Source organism: Poecilia mexicana, unplaced genomic scaffold (genome assembly GCF_051168715.1).
Source record: "Poecilia mexicana isolate PSO_F unplaced genomic scaffold, ASM5116871v1 scaffold_7, whole genome shotgun sequence".
Classification (NCBI taxonomy): Eukaryota; Metazoa; Chordata; class Actinopteri; order Cyprinodontiformes; family Poeciliidae; genus Poecilia; species Poecilia mexicana.
Window position 1 is genome coordinate 31,404,222 of NW_028263376.1, and position 20,057 is coordinate 31,424,278.

Here is a 20,057-nt window from a genome sequence, read left to right on the forward strand (position 1 = left end):
TGCATGTATTGATAAAGGTTCCCTCACATCAGCATGCTGGGTGCTTGAAACAGAGTGTGAAACTGACAGCTTGGCCTACATATTGACTGATTTGGTTAATAATTATCAGACCACTCAGAGTTTTGAAATTTCATCCCACAGTCAGTGGTTCCTAATGGGAAATTAAATGTTGTTGTAGCTCATTAATTCAGATTCTTCGTATACTTATTGTGTCACAGGATTTGATAATCCAAAGATCCTCTCACATTTAGACCCACATGTTTTTATTACACTGGCAGGAAACAAAGTTTTGAAGGTACAAGATGAAGATGAAATGCAAAAACACCTGACACCTCACCTGACATGAGCCTACAAGTTTAATATAAAAATACACATTCTCTTAAAACAAAATAACGTTTGGGCGCCCCAGGACTCGGTGCCCTGGGCTACTGCCATGTGAGCCCTTTCCAGAGAACTGGGAGGATCTCTGGAGGAAAAGCCACAGGAGTCAAATGAGTCATTTGTGATTTAAAACCTGCTTTATTTGGTTTGATATTACAGCATTTGTCAGAGTAAACACTTGTCGTCTCAAACGCAAATTATTCAACTTGATAATTTTGCATGACATGTTCAAACCCAGAGTAATAAACGTCTGCAGCCACAAACTGAACTACACGACACTTACGAGGATGGAAAACGTTCTTCTGTGGCTCCTCAGTGCATCAGGCAAGTGGATTAAATTTTATACTCCCAGTATAAAGTTATACAATCACACATAATGTTTTGTGTGTGTTCAGTGTGTGTGTCCTTTTTTAAAACACCTGAGCTAATTTGAGCTCTGTTTGGGAACCGTTAAGAATTGATTTTTAAGGTTTGTTCTACTGATAAAAACATCTGTCATGAAAATGTTTTGTTCTTATTTTAATCCTCCTGCTGTCGTTCCAGCAGCTCTGGGCTCCGTCTGCTGTCTCCCTGTACGTCAGTACCACTTCATCTATGACCCAAAGAACTGGACCGAGGCGCAGAGTTACTGCAGGCAGCGCTACACGGACCTGGTCACTGTGGACAGTCTGAACATGGTGACCATGCTGAACGGCATGGCAGACGTGAGCAGAATGGGATCAACTGCAGACGTAAACTCCATATTCTCCTCTGTTTGCTTTTAAAATATTCAGCCAGCTGAAGGGTTGCACTGATTTACTGACACCAGTTTCCTTGATTTTGTGAGATCGGTGATGAACTGATGCTTCGATGTGAAGCTGATCTTATCCTCAGATCTTACCCTCCTCTGCCCTGCAGCGAGCGCCTCGGCTGACGAACCGGCCCACCAGCTCATGTCTGCACGTTTACCGTTACAAAAATTACTTCACTGTTGCTGACTCAGCAACTTTTCTGACAAAAAACAACAGCCAATATTGTAATCATCAGGTCAGGTCAGGCTTTCTAAAGATGAGTAATGGACGATTGGTCAGAAAAATGCAATCGGTTCACCTCTGAAAGTAACAGGAAGTGTTTGTTTTCTCCCTTTTCCTGTTTTTGTCCTTCGTTTCACTGGAAGATGATAAATTAGTTTAAATCTCTGTTGTTTCAAACTGCTGCTCACCAAAGTCAATCACATCTTTGTGAGAGGAAACCTTTTGCTTTCCTGAACTAATTCCAACATTTTGTTAATCTAATGCTGCAAAGACTTTTTAAATGACCAGAGTTCATTTTTTTTCTCTCTACATTGAAGTTTTAACATCCATTTGCATGGTGTTTGCGATTTGAATGACTCCAAACCCTGAGCCTCAGGATGCAGGTTTGTCTTGAACAGAGTAAACACCTCCTTGCAAGTCATGCAAATTTCCTGTCTTTGGATTTTCTCTGCAAGGTGAGAACGGCACCTCAAACGTAGATCTACAGATTCTAGTTCCCTCTGCTCTGCCTGATCACCGGACAGATTCATTGTCTCCTCTCTGACAGGAACAGCTGAATTTGTTCAAATAGTAAAAGTGCAGTGAAGACCACGTTGTTTTTTTAAATAACCAACATATCTCCTGATTGTTTTGGACGCTCTCGCCGACAGACAGACTTTGCAGCCTCTTATATTCATAATCCTGGACTCATGAAAACTCAGTCATTCATGATTTCATAAAGGTTGGATCCAAACCTGCTGCACAGACGTGTCAGGTCTGACTCTGCAGTATTTGGTGCCTTAAATATTTAGATTACACTTTGAAGGTTTTTTGTGAAACTCACCAATAGAATTGCATCATCTGCAGAAGAGGCAACCAAGGCCTCCCTGTTTCAGCTTCTTTGAAACTGATCTTACTTAATGAACATATTGTACATGTCATCTTATTTCTGAGTATTTGCACCTAAACATGAACTCTATATTGAGAAACTGCCATCAAAGATGAAACCTATGGATTTGAATTGGGTCAGTTTTATGAAAGCCCAACTTTATCAGCAGCTATCAGCACAGCATAATTAAAAACTGACTATCAATGAGAAGATTATCTCAGATCATTTTTCAAGTTTGTGGCATAGAAATATTTCAGCTAAGCTTCCAGTGGCAGAAAACATGAAGACTCTGACTCCAGGTAATGGTTCATGAGACGCAGGCTGACTTCATGCTGACTCAACCAGGAGTTAATGGTGGAACAACATGGCGCCATGTTGCCGCCACAGGCAGGACCAGCTCCCACCGATCTGCAGGAAGTGACGCAGAACAATATTCAAACGCAGGCAGGTGGTTGGATGTGGCAGTAAGTGGTTCTGTCCCGCAGGCCTGGATCGGGCTGTACTTTGATGTGGTCAGCTGGAGGTGGTCGCTGTCAGACGAAGGTTTCTATGGAGCGGACGGGAGCTACAGACTCTGGTCGGCCGGTGAGCCGAACAGCGCCTGGTACACAGTGGACTGCACTCACATGTATGACAATGGATACTGGAACGACGCTCCCTGCCAGTGGGTTTACGGATCCATCTGCGCCAACACCAGCGGTAAGGATTTAGAACAAACCCAGATTTACTAACAGGCAAGTTGAGTTTCATTTTTAACGTTTGTTTATGAATAAATGTAGAGAATTAGATATAGTGTTGGTAAATATCAGTAAATACAGGAATTAAAGCAGTACTTTGGCTCTGTCTGCTCCGGACGGCAGAAAGAAAAGCTGCCATGTTTCTGCATCTCATAAACATTCCTGCTGGTCCCTGAAAAATGACACAAACCAGGACAATCGGTGAAGACAATGTCCAGGAGAAAGAGGACATTTGGCCACTCTATAAATGATTTCAAACCATCTTTTAAATGTAATGACCTACCAAACTGTTCAGAGACTCTGATTGCATGGAGGTCTGTCACAAATCAAAAACAAATGTCAGCAAATTAAAACCTGGAACTGGAGCCGTTTCCACCCGTGTCTCCATGCCATCTCTCTGGCCGACCGTCTGACTGACTGGTTCTCTTCTGGTCTGTTTCCAGGACAGGCCGCAACATTTTTCTACATCAGCACATTAATGAACTGGACCGACGCTCAGAGCTACTGCAGGCTGCACTACACAGACCTGGCCAGCATCAGGAGCCTGCAGGAGAACGAGCAGATCAGGACGATGAGGCCTGCAGGTCTGACGGTCTGGATCGGCCTCTACAAAGACACCTGGAAGTGGTCCAACGGAAACCTGTTCCTGTTTTCCTACTGGGCATCGGGACAGCCTCAGGGCGGCATGGAGAACTGCACCGTGGCAGACTTCAGCCTGTCCGGGCACTGGGAGGACTGGCCGTGCGGCTTAGAGAAGGCCTCTGTCTGTTACCATGGTGAGACGCCATCAGTGGACCAAAGAGGACGACAAACCAGAAATGACCATGTATCTGATAAAACATTTGCTTTGTTTGTCTTAAAGACGCTGAACCTTTCACTCGGCTCACCGTGAAGCTGAAGCTGGTGGGAAACTCTGTTCTGGACCTGAACGACCCGGCAGCCCTGGAAGACCTGCTGAAGGAGGTGAGTCTCAACACGCAGAAAGTCAGTCCAGATGCTACAAGCTGCTGATCCAGATTTTAGATCGTGAATCAGATCAATCATAAAATATTCATTAAACGTTCTGCAACGTTCACACTTAAACATCGCAGAAGGTTTTCTGAATATTTTATGATTGATCTGATTCAGTGTGAAATCATCACCAATAATCTCCCAATGACAAAGTTGCTCTCTTTTCTTGGAGGAAAGATTTCTAACGCAGAGATGGAAACTGGTTCAGACGTTTCTGTGTGTTCGGTGTGTGTTGGGTGTGTGTTCGGTGTGTGTTCGGTGTGTGTTGGGTGTGTGTTGGGTGTGTGTTGGGTGTGTGTTCGGTGTGTGTTCGGTGTGTGTTGGGTGTGTGTTGGGTGTGTGTTGGGTGTGTGTTTGGTGTGTGTTGGGTGTGTGTTGGGTGTGTGTTCGGTGTGTGTTGGTGTGTGTTGGGTGTGTGTTTGGTGTGTGTTTGGTGTGTGTTGGGTGTGTGTTGGGTGTGTTTTGGGTGTGTGTTGGTGTGTGTTTGGTGTGTGTTGGGTGTGTGTTGGGTGTGTGTTCGGTGTGTGTTGGTGTGTGTTGGTGTGTGTTGGGTGTGTGTTTGGTGTGTGTTCGGTGTGTGTTGGGTGTGTGTTTGGTGTGTGTTGGGTGTGTGTTGGGTGTGTGTTTGGTGTGTGTTGGGTGTGTGTTGGGTGTGTGTTCGGTGTGTGTTGGTGTGTGTTGGTGTGTGTTGGGTGTGTGTTTGGTGTGTGTTTGGTGTGTGTTGGGTGTGTGTTGGGTGTGTTTTGGTGTGTGTTGGGTGTGTGTTTGGTGTGTGTTTGGTGTGTGTTGGGTGTGTGTTGGTGTGTGTTTGGTGTGTGTTGGGTGTGTGTTTGGTGTGTGTTGGGTGTGTGTTTGGTGTGTGTTGGGTGTGTGTTTGGTGTGTGTTGGGTGTGTGTTTGGTGTGTGTTGGCTGTGTGTTCGGTGTGTGTTTGGTGTGTGTTGGTGTGTGTTTGGTGTGTGTTGGGTGTGTGTTGGGTGTGTGTTGGGTGTGTGTTCGGTGTGTGTTTGGTGTGTGTTGGTGTGTGTTGGGTGTGTGTTGGGTGTGTGTTGGGTGTGTGTTGGGTGTGTGTTTGGTGGGTGTGTGTTTGGTGTGTGTTGGGTGTGTGTTCGGTGTGTGTTTGGTGTGTGTTGGTGTGTGTTTGGTGTGTGTTGGGTGTGTGTTTGGTGTGTGTTGGGTGTGTGTTTGGTGTGTGTTGGGTGTGTGTTTGGTGTGTGTTGGGTGTGTGTTGGGTGTGTGTTTGGTGTGTGTTTGGTGTGTGTTTGGTGTGTGTTGGGTGTGTGTTGGCTGTGTGTTGGGTGTGTGTTTGGTGTGTGTTGGGTGTGTGTTTGGTGTGTGTTGGGTGTGTGTTGGCTGTGTGTTGGGTGTGTGTTTGGTGTGTGTTTGGTGTGTGTTTGGTGTGTGTTGGGTGTGTGTTGGCTGTGTGTTGGGTGTGTGTTGGGTGTGTGTTGGGTGTGTGTTTGGTGTGTGTTGGCTGTGTGTTGGGTGTGTGTTGGGTGTGTGTTTGGTGGGTGTGTGTTGGGTGTGTGTTGGGTGTGTGTTGGGTGTGTGTTTGGTGGGTGTGTGTTGGCTGTGTGTTGGCTGTGTGTTGGCTGTGTGTTGGGTGTGTGTTGGGTGTGTGTTTGGTGTGTGTTTGGTGTGTGTTGGGTGTGTGTTGGGTGTGTGTTGGGTGTGTGTTGGGTGTGTGTTGGGTGTGTGTTTGGTGGGTGTGTGTTGGGTGTGTGTTGGGTGTGTGTTGGCTGTGTGTTGGCTGTGTGTTGGCTGTGTGTTGGGTGTGTGTTGGCTGTGTGTTGGCTGTGTGTTGGGTGTGTGTTGGGTGTGTGTTGGCTGTGTGTTGGGTGTGTGTTGGCTGTGTGTTGGCTGTGTGTTGGCTGTGTGTTGGCTGTGTGTTGGCTGTGTGTGTTGGGTGTGTGTTGGGTGTGTGTTGGCTGTGTGTTGGCTGTGTGTGTTGGGTGTGTGTTGGGTGTGTGTTGGGTGTGTGTTGGGTGTGTGTGTGTTGGGTGTGTGTTGGGTGTGTGTTTGGTGGGTGTGTGTTGGGTGTGTGTTTGGTGGGTGTGTGTTGGGTGTGTGTTTGGTGGGTGTGTGTTGGGTGTGTGTTGGCTGTGTGTTGGGTGTGTGTTGGGTGTGTGTTGGCTGTGTGTTGGGTGTGTGTTGGCTGTGTGTTGGCTGTGTGTAGGGTGTGTGTTGGCTGTGTGTTGGGTGTGTGTTGGCTGTGTGTTGGGTGTGTGTTGGCTGTGTGTTGGGTGTGTGTTGGCTGTGTGTTGGGTGTGTGTTGGCTGTGTGTTGGCTGTGTGTTGGCTGTGTGTTGGCTGTGTGTAGGGTGTGTGTTGGGTGTGTGTTGGCTGTGTGTTGGCTGTGTGTAGGGTGTGTGTTGGCTGTGTGTTGGGTGTGTGTTGGCTGTGTGTTGGCTGTGTGTTGGCTGTGTGTTGGCTGTGTGTAGGGTGTGTGTTCCTGACATGTCTGCTCGGTGTGTTTCAGCTCCAGCTGAAGGTTCGGCTCCAGGCTGACATCAGACTGATCTGGAGGAAACGGCCTGATGGGAAGATCTTCTACACCGAGAAGCAAAATTAACCCAAAGTTTCTCCACATGAGAAATTTGAGTTTTATTTTGATTACAGGAGGTAAAAGTAATAGCAAATGTTACAGTTTGAAGGTTTAGAGGTGAAATCAAAGACCTTGATTTAGCAGCTGTAGTTAAAAGCCTTTTGAGTTAAAGTCACTGGATGAATGTTGGTTTATCTGCTGTGAAATTAAAGTTAATGCTAAAGATCTTAAAAGATTAACACTTTGTATTATTCCTAACCATTTACATCATAGTAAGATGTTCCTTCTTTTTTCTCTTTTTTCTTTTGCTTTCTTTGTTTGTTTTTCTGACTCTTTCTCTGCCAACACTGACAGAGAAAGAGTCAGAAACAATAACCTTCAACACTAAACATTTTTTGTCAAACACAATATTTCGGTCAGTTTTACTGTCTGTTTATGAACGGAAACTTAATTCAGTCCGATCTAAACGGGGACAGCTCCCCCTGCTGGACTGTAGTTAATCTGCACCACATGTAAACTAGTTGCAGGCATATTGATGCAACGTGTGATGACAGTTTTTAATCTAAAAATAAAAAACATATCTGCCCTCAAAATTTCTGTTTCCAAGGTTTTAAAATTTAAATCTACTATTTTTGTTTACAATGTGTGGAAAAGTATTTTCTCCTCACGGGCCGATTCTACTTTTACTTTTTGTCACATTTAATGTTTCATATCATTCAACTAACTGTAATATTGTACAAAAATTATTTGAGTTAACACAACAAGCAGTTTTCAAATGATGATTTTATTCAGACAGGAAACAAAAAGCCTCCAATGTTTTCGGTTTCAGACCCGGACCTGGTCATTCCCTGACCTGCAGATATAATAATAATTCATACTGAACCTCTCTGATGGTGGATAGATCTATAAAAGGAACATTTCATACTCAGAACCGTCCAGTGTGACTGAACTAAAGCAGTTCTGCTGTGGCTCAGAGGGATTGTTGAGTTTTCACAAAATGTTGTCTCTGATGATTTTTAAAATCATCATTATTTTAAACTGCTTTTGGGATTCACTCTTTATTAAAAAATTAAAAATAGATTATTTGAAACATTAAAATGTCACCAAAAAAAGGAAAAACAGAAGAAATGTGCAATGGGGCAAATACTTTTCACAGCATGACACACTGGGACGGACGGACGGATTTTCCAGCCAAATGAATGTGGAAGTGAAGTGGCAATAAAAGAAACTCAGTTTAAGAGATAAAATAATCAATTTTAACTCTTCAATTTTCCTTTTGGGTCAATAAAGTATTTTTTAAATTGAATTTGAAGAAGGATGTCAATTTTTTATAGTGTAGAGTTTTTGCAAAGGCGTTAATTTAATTGTCATTTCTAAATATTAATGTTAATATTTGCAGTGTGTCAGTGAAGTTGTGACGGGACGGATCGGGTCCCAGACGTTTGTTGACAGAAGCAGCGGTTCTGAAAGCTGATATTCACACGCCAGACGAGCCGTTTGAGTCAGACACACCCTGATGCTGTGGAGACCGGCCTAACCAAAGTAAACAGGCTCTGATGATTCAGCAGTTTGCTCGAATTAAAAATCATGATCAGGTCAGAGAGTCGATTAGTTTGACTCTTGAAAAGCTGCGAATCAAACAGCTTAAAGTCATTAAAGTGGTTCAACTGGAGATGCTCCAGTTGTGTCTGATCCAGGGTTGTTGGTTCAATTCCTCTGAAGATTCCTGTTTTTATTGCGTCAGTAAATATTTTTATTCATCTACTTTAATTTATTCACAAATAAAACTTCAGGTAGAAGTCAGCAGATTGACCTGAGCCAAAATATTGTTAAAGGGAATTTATTTATGAGCAAAAACTTTGAACATGCACAAAACACATTAAATGTAAAAAAAAAAAAAAAAAAAAACAATTATAAAAAAATACAATTATAAAAAAAATACTTTGGGTGTATTTACATGTTGAAATACACCCAACATGTCCGCAGGTCTGATGGGCTCAATGGTTCTCTGCCTTGTTGAAGCTCAGCTCGCATTAATTATATATTATTACAAAGAATGAAAGTATCATTAAATATGACAGAGTTTAACCCTGAAGCCCTTCTGGAGCATTTGGAAACATGATGACTGCTGTTCATGTGACACGTGGATCCGATGACTGTTTGCTGTTCACACCTCTGTTGTTAAAAGGATCAAATGATCGAAGATCAACAGAAAACAGAAACCCTGACGACGACTTCCTGGATGGGAACCAAATCTAGTTAAAACAACTCTACATAAATGAAACAAAATAATTCAGTTTATGAGTCTAAATGGTCTTAAATCCAAATTAATTATAATAAAGAGTTTATTCTATTACATTCCATATATTTATGGATCTCAGAAATGAGTGGGGCAAAGTTTCCAGAAGTTTATTCAACAATTTATCATCTTCTCAAACAACAACAACAACAAAAAAACACATATAACCAGCAACATGCAGAGAACGGCAGCAAAACTAAAATGTTTTAGTTCTGTAAATATTTCAGGTTCCGGCTGAGTTCACACAGTTAAACATGAACAGGTTACGTTCAAGTTCATTTGAATAAAACATTTCAGCAGCAAAGCATTCAAAGTGCTTTACATCTTAAAACACAATACAGTCACCAGTTGTGAAAATCAGAAATAAACATATTTTGTCAAATATATTGATCAGTGTTCCTTTACTAATAAAAGCAGCTCTGCACTGGCCAGTTTTAGCCTTGATTTAAAGGATCTCAGTGTTTCAGCTGTTTGGAAGTTTGTTCCTGGTTTGTGGTGCGTAGAAGCCACATGCTGGTTCTGATTCTGGTTCTGGTTCTGCAGAGCAGACTAGAACCGGAAGACCTGAGGGATCTGGACAGTTGATCCAACTGCAGCAGATCTTTGATCCGTTCATTCACAGCAAATTCTCCTGTTAAAATTTCAATGTTGGTACATATTAGAGTGCAGAGACTGCAGTGTTGCCTTCACCATAACTAACTGTGATAACATAACATTATGGCTGTTAAACATCAGAGTTCACACTTTTCAACACCAGTAATGTCGTGTTGAGCATCCCGGTACTGGACCAAGTTCTGGAAGAATCTCGCCAACTCATTTTCTTTTTGCTCTTTCTACCTTTGATAAATGCAAATCTGTAGATTCTTACATAATGCACCAGATGCTATATTCCAACATCTTATTTTTTTCATGTTATATCCAGGCAAATAAAATACATACCTTTTCCATATTTTGTCAGTGAGCTTCCTGTTTTCTATAAATACCGTCTCAACATTTGTGACATGGTATTTATTTTCTGCTATCAGATGTTAAGGCAACATTTGAGGAGCATTTTCAGGATTTTAATGTTGATCAAATGCACACAGGTTCAGCTGTTTGAGGTTCAGATCTCTGATGGTTCAGATTCACTCGTCGACTTTGTAACTGTCTTTATGCGTCTCTGAAGGCTCAGGTCAGAGGTCATCCTGATCTCTGGTTTCCAGCTGTAATAACTGAAGCTGTTGATTCTAGATGGTTCCTCTTTAGGTGCAAAGATGACATGAAATGGTACCTAATGTTAACGCCATTCCTGTAAGCAAATGATTACTTAGCAAACAAAATGTAAGTGGCAGGTAAAATAAGCCTCATAATTTATTTAATAGATTGAACATAGAAAGTGACACAACATGAAACACATCAACATGTTAATCAAGCAGCACAGATGGACAAAACTAATCCAGACTAATAACAGTTTACTGACCGACATCTGCTGCTTTTTGGAACAATAACACATAAGTGAAATAATGTCTAAAACAATGTTTAAATATAAAATAGACTTGTCTCTGTTTCTCATTAAGCTATAATCTGTTCTTACCTGAGGAGACCCAACGTCACCGTTCTGCTGCTGCCGCTGGTCTGATGTTAGCAACTCGCTAAGCTAGTCACTCACAGTTAATACTACCAAAAACAAAATTCATTTAACTGTAATTATTTTAGCTAAACGTTTGAATATTGGAGAGGAGTTCTGTCTTTATTGCATACATGTTGGTAGTATCCTGCTGTTCACATACTGCTGGACTTATGCCTTCATCTATTATTTTACCACCTGGGCCTCATCAGGCAGGGATTTATAACAACTGAACTATTCAGCTGTTAACTTCCTGATGCCCCAACTTTGTCATTTTGATCTAAATTGCTAGTGTTACAAACAGTTTCCTTAAGTAGTTATAGTTATTCATAGCCAAAGCTAAACTCCCATTGCTGCTCAAAACTTAAGGACAGCAAACTGCCAAACTGCAGCTTTGATAGACGTGATCACACTGATGATAGCCAGTTAATCCAGAGATAATTTTACCACTGATTCTTATGGTCTTAGCTAAACTCTTGGGTCTTTGAAAACTCTGGACGAAAACTTTGGTCTTGGTGTTCCTTCGCCCGGGGCCCATGGAGGTCCACTCCGGAGCCAGGCCTGGAGGTGGGGCATGATGCCGAGCGCCTGGTGGCCGGGCTTTTACCCATGGAGGCCGGCCGGGCTCAGCCTGAAGAGGAGACATGGGTCCCCCCTCCCATGGGCCCACCATCTGTCAGAGGGGCCAAAGAAGTCAGGTGCAGTGTGTAATGGGTAGCGGCCGAGGGAGGGGACCCTGGCTGTCTGATCCTCGGCTGCAGAAGCTGGCTATTGGGACGTGGAAAGTCACCTCTCTGGTAGGGAAGGAGTCGGAGCCGGTGTGTGAGGTTGAGAGGTTCTGGCTAGAAATAGTCGGTCTCACCTCGACGCATGGCTCTGGTTCTGGAACCAGTCTCCTTGAGAGGGGCTGGACGTACTTCCACTCTGGAGTTGCCCAAGGTGAGAGTGGGCAAACTTGTTGCTCCCTATCTTGGCGCATGTACGTTGGGGTTTACCCCGGTGAGCGAGAGGGTAGCCTCCCTCCGCCTACGGGTGGGGGGACGGGTTCTGACTGTTGTCTGTGGTTACGGGGCGAACAGCAGTTCAGATTACCCACCCTTCTTGGAGTCCTTAGAGGGGGTACTGGAGAGTGCCCCTCCTGGGGACTCCCTTGTTCTGCTGGGGGACTTCAACGCTCTTGTAGGCAATGACAGTGAGACCTGGAGGGGCGTGGTTGGGAGGAACGGCCCCCCCGATCTGAACTCAAGTGGTGTTCTGTTGTTGGACTTCTGTGCTGGTCATGGATTGTCCATAACGAACACCATGTTCAGGCATAAGGGTGTCCATATGTGCACTTGGCACCAGGACACCCTCGGCCGCAGTTCGATGATCAATTTTGTCATCGCTTCATCGGATCTGCGGCTGTATGTCTTGGACACTCGAGTGAAGAGAGGTGCGGAGCTGTCCACTGACCACTACCTGGTGGTGAGTTGGCTCTGGTGGGGGGGGGAGGGGGGGCGGTCAGACCAAACGTGTAGTGAGGGTCTGCTGGGAACATCTGGCGGAGTTCCCTATGAGACGGAGCTTTAACTCCCATCTCCGGCAGAACTTCGAACACGTTCTGAGGGAGGTGGGGGACACTGAGTCTGAGTGGACCATGTTCCATGCCTCCATTGCCGAGGCGGCTTACCAGAGCTGCGGCCGCAAGGTTGTCGGTGCCTGTCGCGGCAGCAACCCTCGATCTTGTTGGTGAGGGATGCTGTCAGGCTGAAGAAGGAGTCCTATCAAGTCTTTTTGGCCTGTGGGACTGCAGAAGCAGCTGATCAGTACCGACGGGCAAAGCAGCATGTGGCTTGGGTGGTCGCTGAGGCAAAAACTTGAGCATGGGAGGAGTTTGGAGAGGCCATGGAGAAAGACTTCCGTTCGGCTTCAAGGCGATTCTGGTCCACCATCTGGCATCTCAGGAGGGAGAAGCAATGCAGCACCAACACTGTTTATAGTGGGGATGATGTGCTGCTGACCTCAACTCAGAACGTTGTGGGCCGGTGGGTGGAATACTTCGAAGACCTCCTCAATCCCACCAACATGCCTTCTGTTGAGGAAGCTGAGCCTGGGGTCTCTGAGTTGGGCTCTCCAATCTCTGGGGATGAGGTCACAGAGGTGGTCAAAAAGCTCCTTGGTGGCAGGGCCCCGGGATGGCAGGGCCCCAGGGGTGGATGAGATCCACCCGGAGTTCCTTAAGGCTCTGGATGTTGTAGGATTGTGGCTGATACGACTCTGCAGTATCGCATGGACATCGGGGGCAGTTCCCCTGGATTGGCAGACTGGGGTGGTGGTCCCCCTGTTCAAAAAGGGGGACCGGAGGCTGTGCTCCAATTACAGGGGGTCACACTCTTAAGCCTCCCTGGTAAGGTCTATTCAGGGGTCCTGGAGAGGAGGGTCCGTCAGATCGTCGAACCTCGGATTCAGGAAGAGCAGTGTGGTTCTGGTTCTGGTCGTGGAACACTGGACCAGCTCTACACCCTCAGCAGAGTCCTGGAGGGTTCTGGGAGTTCGCCCAACTGGTCTACATGTGTTTTGTGGACTTGGAGAAGGCATTTGACCGTGTCAACAGGGGGGCGATGTGGGGGGCTCTCCGGTAGGGCCCTTTGATACGGGCTGTCGGGTCCCTGAATGACCGGTGTCAGAGTCTGGTCCGCATTGCCAGAAGTAAGTCGGGCTCGTTTCCGGTGAGAGTTGGACTCCACCAAGGCTGCCCTTTGTCACCGGTTCTGTTCATTACTTTCATGGACAGAATCTCGGGACTAGCCGAGGTGTTGAGGGGATCCGTTTTGGTGGCCTTAGGATCGCTTCTCTGCTTTCTGCGGATGATGTGGTCCTGTTGGCTTCATCAGATCGTGATCTGCAGCTCTCACCGGAGCGGTTTGCAGCCCAGTGTGAAGCGGCCGGGATGAGGATCAGTGCCTCCAAATCCGAGGCCATGGTCTTCAGCCGGAAAAGGGTAGAGTGCCTTCTCTGGGCCAGGGGGGGTCGTCCTGCCCAGGTATAGGTGTTTAAGTATCTGGGGATCTTGTTCACATATGAGGGAAGAAGGGAGAGGGAGATCGACAGGCAGATTGGTGCAGCGTCTGCCATGAAGCGGGCGCTGTACCGGTCCGTCGTGGTGAAGAGAGAGCTGAGTCAAAAAGCGAAGCTCTCGATTTACCGGTCAGTCTATGTTCCCACCCTGTGGTGGTGTAGAACCGGGTGGTGTAGAACCAGGTGGTGTCTCTACCCTCCTGGTTCTAGTCAGAACTCCAGCAGCAGCGTTCTGGACCGCTGGTTTGTCAGTCTGACCTGTAGACGCTGATGTTCTGCAGCTGATAGAAAGTCGACTTTGTAACTGTCTTTATGAGGCTCTGAAGGTTCAGGTCAGAGTTCAGCCTGATCTCTAGTTTTCAGCTGTAATAAGTGAAGCGGGTTAAGAATGACCTGGTGACATCGTACTGTAGAGCTGTGTATCATCCTGAAGTTATGGTAACTAATCTGATTTCTTGTTATAACCGGAGCTAGTGGGAGCATGTAGATATCAGACTGTAGGGATTTGGACGTGGCAGTGGCACAAGGTTAAAGCATGAGAGCCATACACAGAGGCCTCCAGCTCTTGTGGCCTTTACTTAATGGTCAGACAGGAAAGTGGGTTATGGAAGAGGGGGAAGACATGCAGCGAGGTCAAGAGGCCAGGACTCAAACCTGTGGCAGTCGCAAAAAGGACTGAGGCTTCTGAATAAGGTCAACAACTTCTGTCTAAAGGTCATCCCTCCATCATCTTCACCAGGTTGGGTTTGAAGTTCCCATATTAAATATTGACGAGTAAAAAAATTCTTGCTTTCAGGAGGGTGTGTGGCTGTGGAGTGATGGGTCAAAGTTCAACTACGCCCAATGGGGCAGTGGAGAGCCAAACAATGTTGGAGGGAAAGAACACTGCATGGAGATCAACCTGAAAGGTGAACATTACCAATCAGCCTCTGGGGTTTTGCTTAAAAATCTCCTCAGATAGATGGTGCTGTGCAGCTAATAGTTGATAAATCAAATTCATTTGATGACTTTAGTAAATCTAAGGACCTGCTGATTTAGGAACCCAGATAGATTCACCTGCTGCTGAAATATTTTCCTATTATTTATGATCTCTCTTCAGGATCCTCACGTTCCCTGAATGATATGCTGTGCACCACAAGACTTTTCTTCATCTGTGCCAAAAACCCCTAACTCCTCCTTCCTCTTCCTGAGAAATCCAACTTGACCATGTGACCTTCTCACTGGTGATGTCACTTCCTCCAGGATGTCAGGCCTCGATGGCGTCTCTGCTGGAAGATACGAGGATAAAATCTGATTTCAAATAAATCTGTTGCATGAATGAACTTTTCTTGTCATGTCATTTTATTTCTTTGGGAAAAGATGATCAACTTTAGCATAATAGAGCAAGTAAATCTCCATGGTAACCTCCAGCCACTGAAAACATGAAGCCATCAGTTCTAGACACGTTGCATGTTTTTGTTTACATGCAGAAATTTCACTCATGCAGCTGGAGAGCAAAAGGACTTTTCTTCTACTTACCATCCATATCCACACTGCTGCAGCAGAACAGTCTGGTAACTAAATGACACCTGGAAATGTTGGTATTATTAATTTAGTGCAGTTCGCCACAGCAAAGGGAAAAGTTTAATGAACTCACACCAAACCAACAACATGTTTGGATTGATGATTATGAAGAACTGAAGCACATCAAGAACAAAAACTGCCACTACAAGAGCAGATAATGATGGATTGATTGAATGCAGAATTAGCCCAAACAGGGCTAAGGTAAAACAAAATCCTGAGCCTGAAACTTATAGTTATGATAGAAATTAAATATAGAGTTGCTATTGCCACAGTTTAATAAAAAGTGTCTTTGAATAGTGCAATATTATGTCTATGCCGGAGACTACGGTTTGGTTGAGGCGGACCGTTTGGTCAAAAGCCGGAAATCCGGCCCCCGGCCGGAGCTCTTTAAGCCCTGAGCCCAAAAAATACAATTCAAACCATTCTTGACTATAAATGTCATTTACATAAACAAACAACTTTAAAATTAGCAATAAACAGTGGAAGTCAATAACATAATGTGTTAATCTGACAGCAGATTCATTTGTGTTACTTATTTTTGTTCCACATTTTAATATTTATACAGAACAAACATAACAGGTCAAAATTACATGTAGAACATTTTGCAGTAACTCTGCGTGTAATGATCCTCGGCAGCCACGTGTGACCGCTCCAGCACAAGATCGCCACATCCGGCTCGGCTAAGAGCAGCGACACACAGCTGAGACTATCGGTCTGAACAACAGACGCATCACAACTCAGACTGTCCGTAACCGCCTACGGGAAGCCAACTGGGTCAAAATCAAATTCCTCAACCCGACCCCTTATCATGTTCAAAGGACTGTTGATCTGCTACAAATGGCCGAACCACGAAGTTATCAATGCTGATAGGAAGATCAGTTATTACTGAAAATGTAGTTTGAGTTTCTCAATATATTATTTAAATATGTTCATAAAAGTCTTATTTGACATGGGGGGGGGGTTATATTTTTTTGTATATTTATTAATTATAGTTCAGTTGATTTTAATAAATCTTAGGATCTCAAACTGAAATATTTTCCTGATATAATTTTTTTATTTCTTTTCAGGATCAACTCAGTACATAAACGATGAAGTCTGCACCAGAACTAGTTTCTTCATCTGTGCCAAAAACCTGTAACTCCTCCTTCCTCTTCCTGAGAAATCCAACATGACCATGTGACCTTCTCACTGGTGATGTCACTTCCTCGATGGCGTCGCTGCTTGAAGATACAAGGATAAATAAATCTGTCATATGAATAAACATTTATTGTCATGTTGTTTTATTTCTTTGGGAAAAGATGACAAACTTTAGATTAAGACAGTTTATTGAGTAACTGTCTCTGAATCTCCATGGTAACGTCAAAGCAGTGAAAACATGAAACCATCATTCATCCCATCATGATGCCTGAGCCTCCAGGTTTAAGCTAAGATGTTTCAGTGGCAGCTTGTAAAGTTTGGAAGATATTTTAAAGTCTTTTACACAATCTGAAGATATAAACTGTAGATTTTTGACTTGTCTATCTGACTTGTGCAGCTCTAAGTCCGTCCTACACTGTGAAACCATTTCTGATTGTGTTTAGATCAATGTGACCTCTACATGTGCAGAGGTCCCAGGCTGCCATCGCCTTCATTGTGCTGAACTTCTTCCCTCCAACTTTCTTCACTGAGGTTTGACTTTTACCAAACCAAGTGAACTTGGTTCCCAACTAACTTCCTGTTCTGAAAGGGTTAACACCTAACCAGCTGTCTGCCCCTCTTTACTCCTGGAGTCTGCAAAGTACAACCCACCTCTGAAATCAAAGATCATCTATTTTCACAGACCAGCCAGAGAGAAACTGATTTCAAAAAAGATTCTTCATTTATTACAAAGAAATCAAACGTTTCACAAAACGATAAATTAAGGCCAACAGAGGGCAACATAACAGACTTTAACTGAGGGAGTAACAAAAATAACTCCAGCACAAACTGACCTCACAAGACATGAAGGAAACTTTGGAGGCTGATCAGATCACTGCTGACACACAGGATCAATCAATCTATCTATCTATCTATCTATCTATCTATCTATCTATCTATCTATCTATCTATCTATCTATCTATCTATCTATCTATCTATCTATCTATCTATCTATCTATCCATCCATCCATCCATCCATCCATCCATCCATCCATCCATCCATCCATCCATCCATCCATCCATCCATCCATCCATCCATCTATCCATCTATCTATCTATCTATCTATCTATCTATCTATCTATCAATCAATCAATCTATCAATCAATCAATCAATCTAGTTTATTTGTATAAAGCTTATTTCAGCAACAAGGCAGTTCAAAGTGTTTTACATCATAAAAACAGAAAAATAAAAGGTTATTAAAACACCATACAGTCAACAACTGAGAAACCAGCAACAAACATTCTGAGTGTCATCAATAAACACCAGGCATGTTGGTCAACGTTCCATTGATTATGGTTCCAAAGCAACGAAGCAGGTGCAGTTTGTGCATTTCTTCATTTGTTCCTACACAGTCAATGGTAGCAATGAAATCAATGATATCAGAAATTTAGAACGGAAGTTATCGACCAGCTCATCGCCATGGTTACAGCTTAGAGGCGCCATGAAAGTAGATCTGATTAAAAGTTTCAGAATATTTTATAACAGCTGTTTTCACTTTCAAAGGTAGAAATGATCAGACAGGCCGACATCAGTTACAGAGACACTGGAAATATTCCCACTCTTACTGACAACCAGGTCCAGTGTGTCCTGGAGTGTGTTGGCTGTGTAACATGCTGATTTAATCCAACATGCTCAAGAATATCACGTCACTTTTCCCCTCCGTCTTCAGGCCCTAAATCTCCCACTATCATTAAATACTCATAATCAATGTGTATAACAGATAAAAGCTCATTAAAGTCAATGAAGAAAGTTTCCACATATTTGAAGAGTTTTGTATAAGAGTCAAAGTTTGTTTATGGGTTTTACTTTAATTCTCAGATATTCAAGAGTCAAATTTTCCCAGAAAACTTTCAGTTCAGTGACTCTTGAATTATTGTAACAACCCCTCCTCCTGTTTCATGATCTTAGTCTCACTTGAAAATTTGTAATTAGGTGATTTAATCAGTACAGATAATTATAAGATAAGATAAGATAAGATAAGATAAGATATTTCTTTATTAATCCCGCAGTGGGGAAATTTGCATTGTTACAACAGTACAGAGGACAGAGCAGAATCAATATAAACATATAAAAAATCTATATATAAAAAAAAATACAAGTGAATATAGAAATACTGAAACAATATAGTATGAAATATAAAAAATAAGTAAATTCCAGGTGTATATGTTAAGGTAGGTAGATAGGTGATGTTACACATAGATTAAAGTAAATAATAAATGAAATACTAATGTAAGTCATATTGCACATAGTGACAGGCAAGTTATGTTATACATGGTGAATTTTGATATTGCACACAGTTGAGCACTTTACCATTGATAAGTGAGTAAAACAAACAGGTTCATTAGTAGAGAGCAGTGACCTACTGAGAGCAGCAGGTGTTGGACAGTCTGAGGCGGCCAGAAGGAAACACCTGCAGTATCTTTGCTTCACACACTTAGGGAGCCGCAGCCGGACACTGAAGGAGCTGCTCAGTGCTGTCAGAGAGGGGGGCATGGGGGGGCGGGTACTCCAGCTTAGTCCTCCTGTCGGCCACCTCTGGGTCAACAGGACACCCCAGGACAGAGATGGATTTCCTTATTGTCATCCAACTAACATCAATATTAGGCTCAGTGATGAAGTCGTTAACTAATAGTCACTTTGCTGATGGTGATCCTACATTTAGCAGAGCCTGTTAAAGTGACTGATATGTAAACTCATTGTTCTTGCCATTCATGTTATATTTTGTAAATTGTAATTTCTGTCAATTTAGTTTCTTCTTTGGGCAGTTAGAATATAATTGGAATAAAATCTGTAATATATATTTATGTCTTCAAAATGATCAGTGGTTGGTGTCAGCTGACATGGTCTTTGCTCTATTTTATTAATGTTTCTTGCTCATCTTATGTCTGCGCAGCACTTTGGTTAAACTTGTGTTTTAAATGTATAAATAAATTGGACTTGAAGAAAACAGGAAGCTGGCTGTAGACAGTGTCGGTTCTGGAGAAACGGTTCTGGATGAAACCTGATATCTGGATGTCAGATGGTCTGTTGAGCGAAGCTCACACCCAGGTTCCTGTGAGGATCGGCTCGCCTCAGGCAAACAGAAACATGATCTGGTGACATCAGCATATTACACCGCACTAATCAGCTGGATAAAATAGATCCTATATATTCCAAATAACCACTTCACAATGCACAAGATGATATTTTTGGAAAACAATGTTTTATTCATTTTGGACTAAATTAGAAATCAATAATCATTGATTAGTTGATTTTCTGTTTTCATCAGTTACAGCATTGACAGATCATTTTATAATTACCGATATAAATGGTGAGTTTCCACCCACAGAAAGGCTTTTTAAACAGACCAAAAAAATCTAATGTTTTACTTTTTAACAATGATTGGAAAGACTCGACTTCTTATGAAGAGAGAAGTCCTGCTGCTCTGCAGTCATCTGCCTGTTGAACCTTTTTCTGATCTGTTGATCTGGTCTGGGTGAAACAGGTGAACAAACCTCACATTCTGACTCTACAGACAGTAAATCTTATAGATGGGGACATTTCACAGAAATGTCTGCAGATACATCAGAACATAAAGGGCCTGGAGACGCCAACAAACCTGGTCAGTCAGTGGTTGGCATGTCATGGATTTATATTTTCATGATTATAAAGCCTGCAGTGGCATTAATTCATCATTAAGGCCAGACCAATCATTTCTGTCTGTGTGTAAAACAGAAGTTACATCAGACGTCCATCAGCAGCAGCTTGTGGGAGTTTCGTCATGTTAGCTGATACCTTTGTATTTGCTCATGAAATGCAGAC

At 43.4% G+C, this 20,057-nt stretch overlaps 1 protein-coding gene across 2 annotated transcripts; it reads left to right on the forward strand.

Moving 5' to 3' along the window:
- Positions 1–644: 644 nt before the first annotated feature.
- Positions 645–7,316, forward strand: LOC148158489 (macrophage mannose receptor 1-like). Of its 2 annotated transcripts, XM_088007470.1 has the most exons (6): positions 645–705; positions 928–1,112; positions 2,748–2,961; positions 3,443–3,775; positions 3,862–3,962; positions 6,487–7,316. In XM_088007470.1, the coding sequence occupies exons 1-6, from the start codon at positions 669–671 to the stop codon at positions 6,577–6,579; spliced, it is 963 nt and encodes a 320-aa protein (XP_087863596.1). In that variant the 5' UTR covers positions 645–668; the 3' UTR covers positions 6,580–7,316. The 2 variants fall into 2 exon arrangements, with proteins under 2 accessions (XP_087863596.1, XP_087863595.1); XM_088007469.1 differs by lacking the exon at positions 645–705 and having other exon boundaries at positions 879–1,112.
- Positions 7,317–20,057: the final 12,741 nt, after the last annotated feature.

Excerpts from the sequence above, each read along its gene's own strand:
- LOC148158489 (XM_088007469.1), top strand. The coding sequence starts at position 879 with ATGAAAATGTTTTGTTCTTATTTTAATCCTCCTGCTGTCGTTCCAGCA. Across the intron at positions 2,962-3,442 it reads CATCTGCGCCAACACCAGCG|GACAGGCCGCAACATTTTTC; the intron begins GTAAGGATTTAG and ends GTCTGTTTCCAG. Across the intron at positions 3,776-3,861 it reads GGCCTCTGTCTGTTACCATG|ACGCTGAACCTTTCACTCGG; the intron begins GTGAGACGCCAT and ends TTTGTCTTAAAG.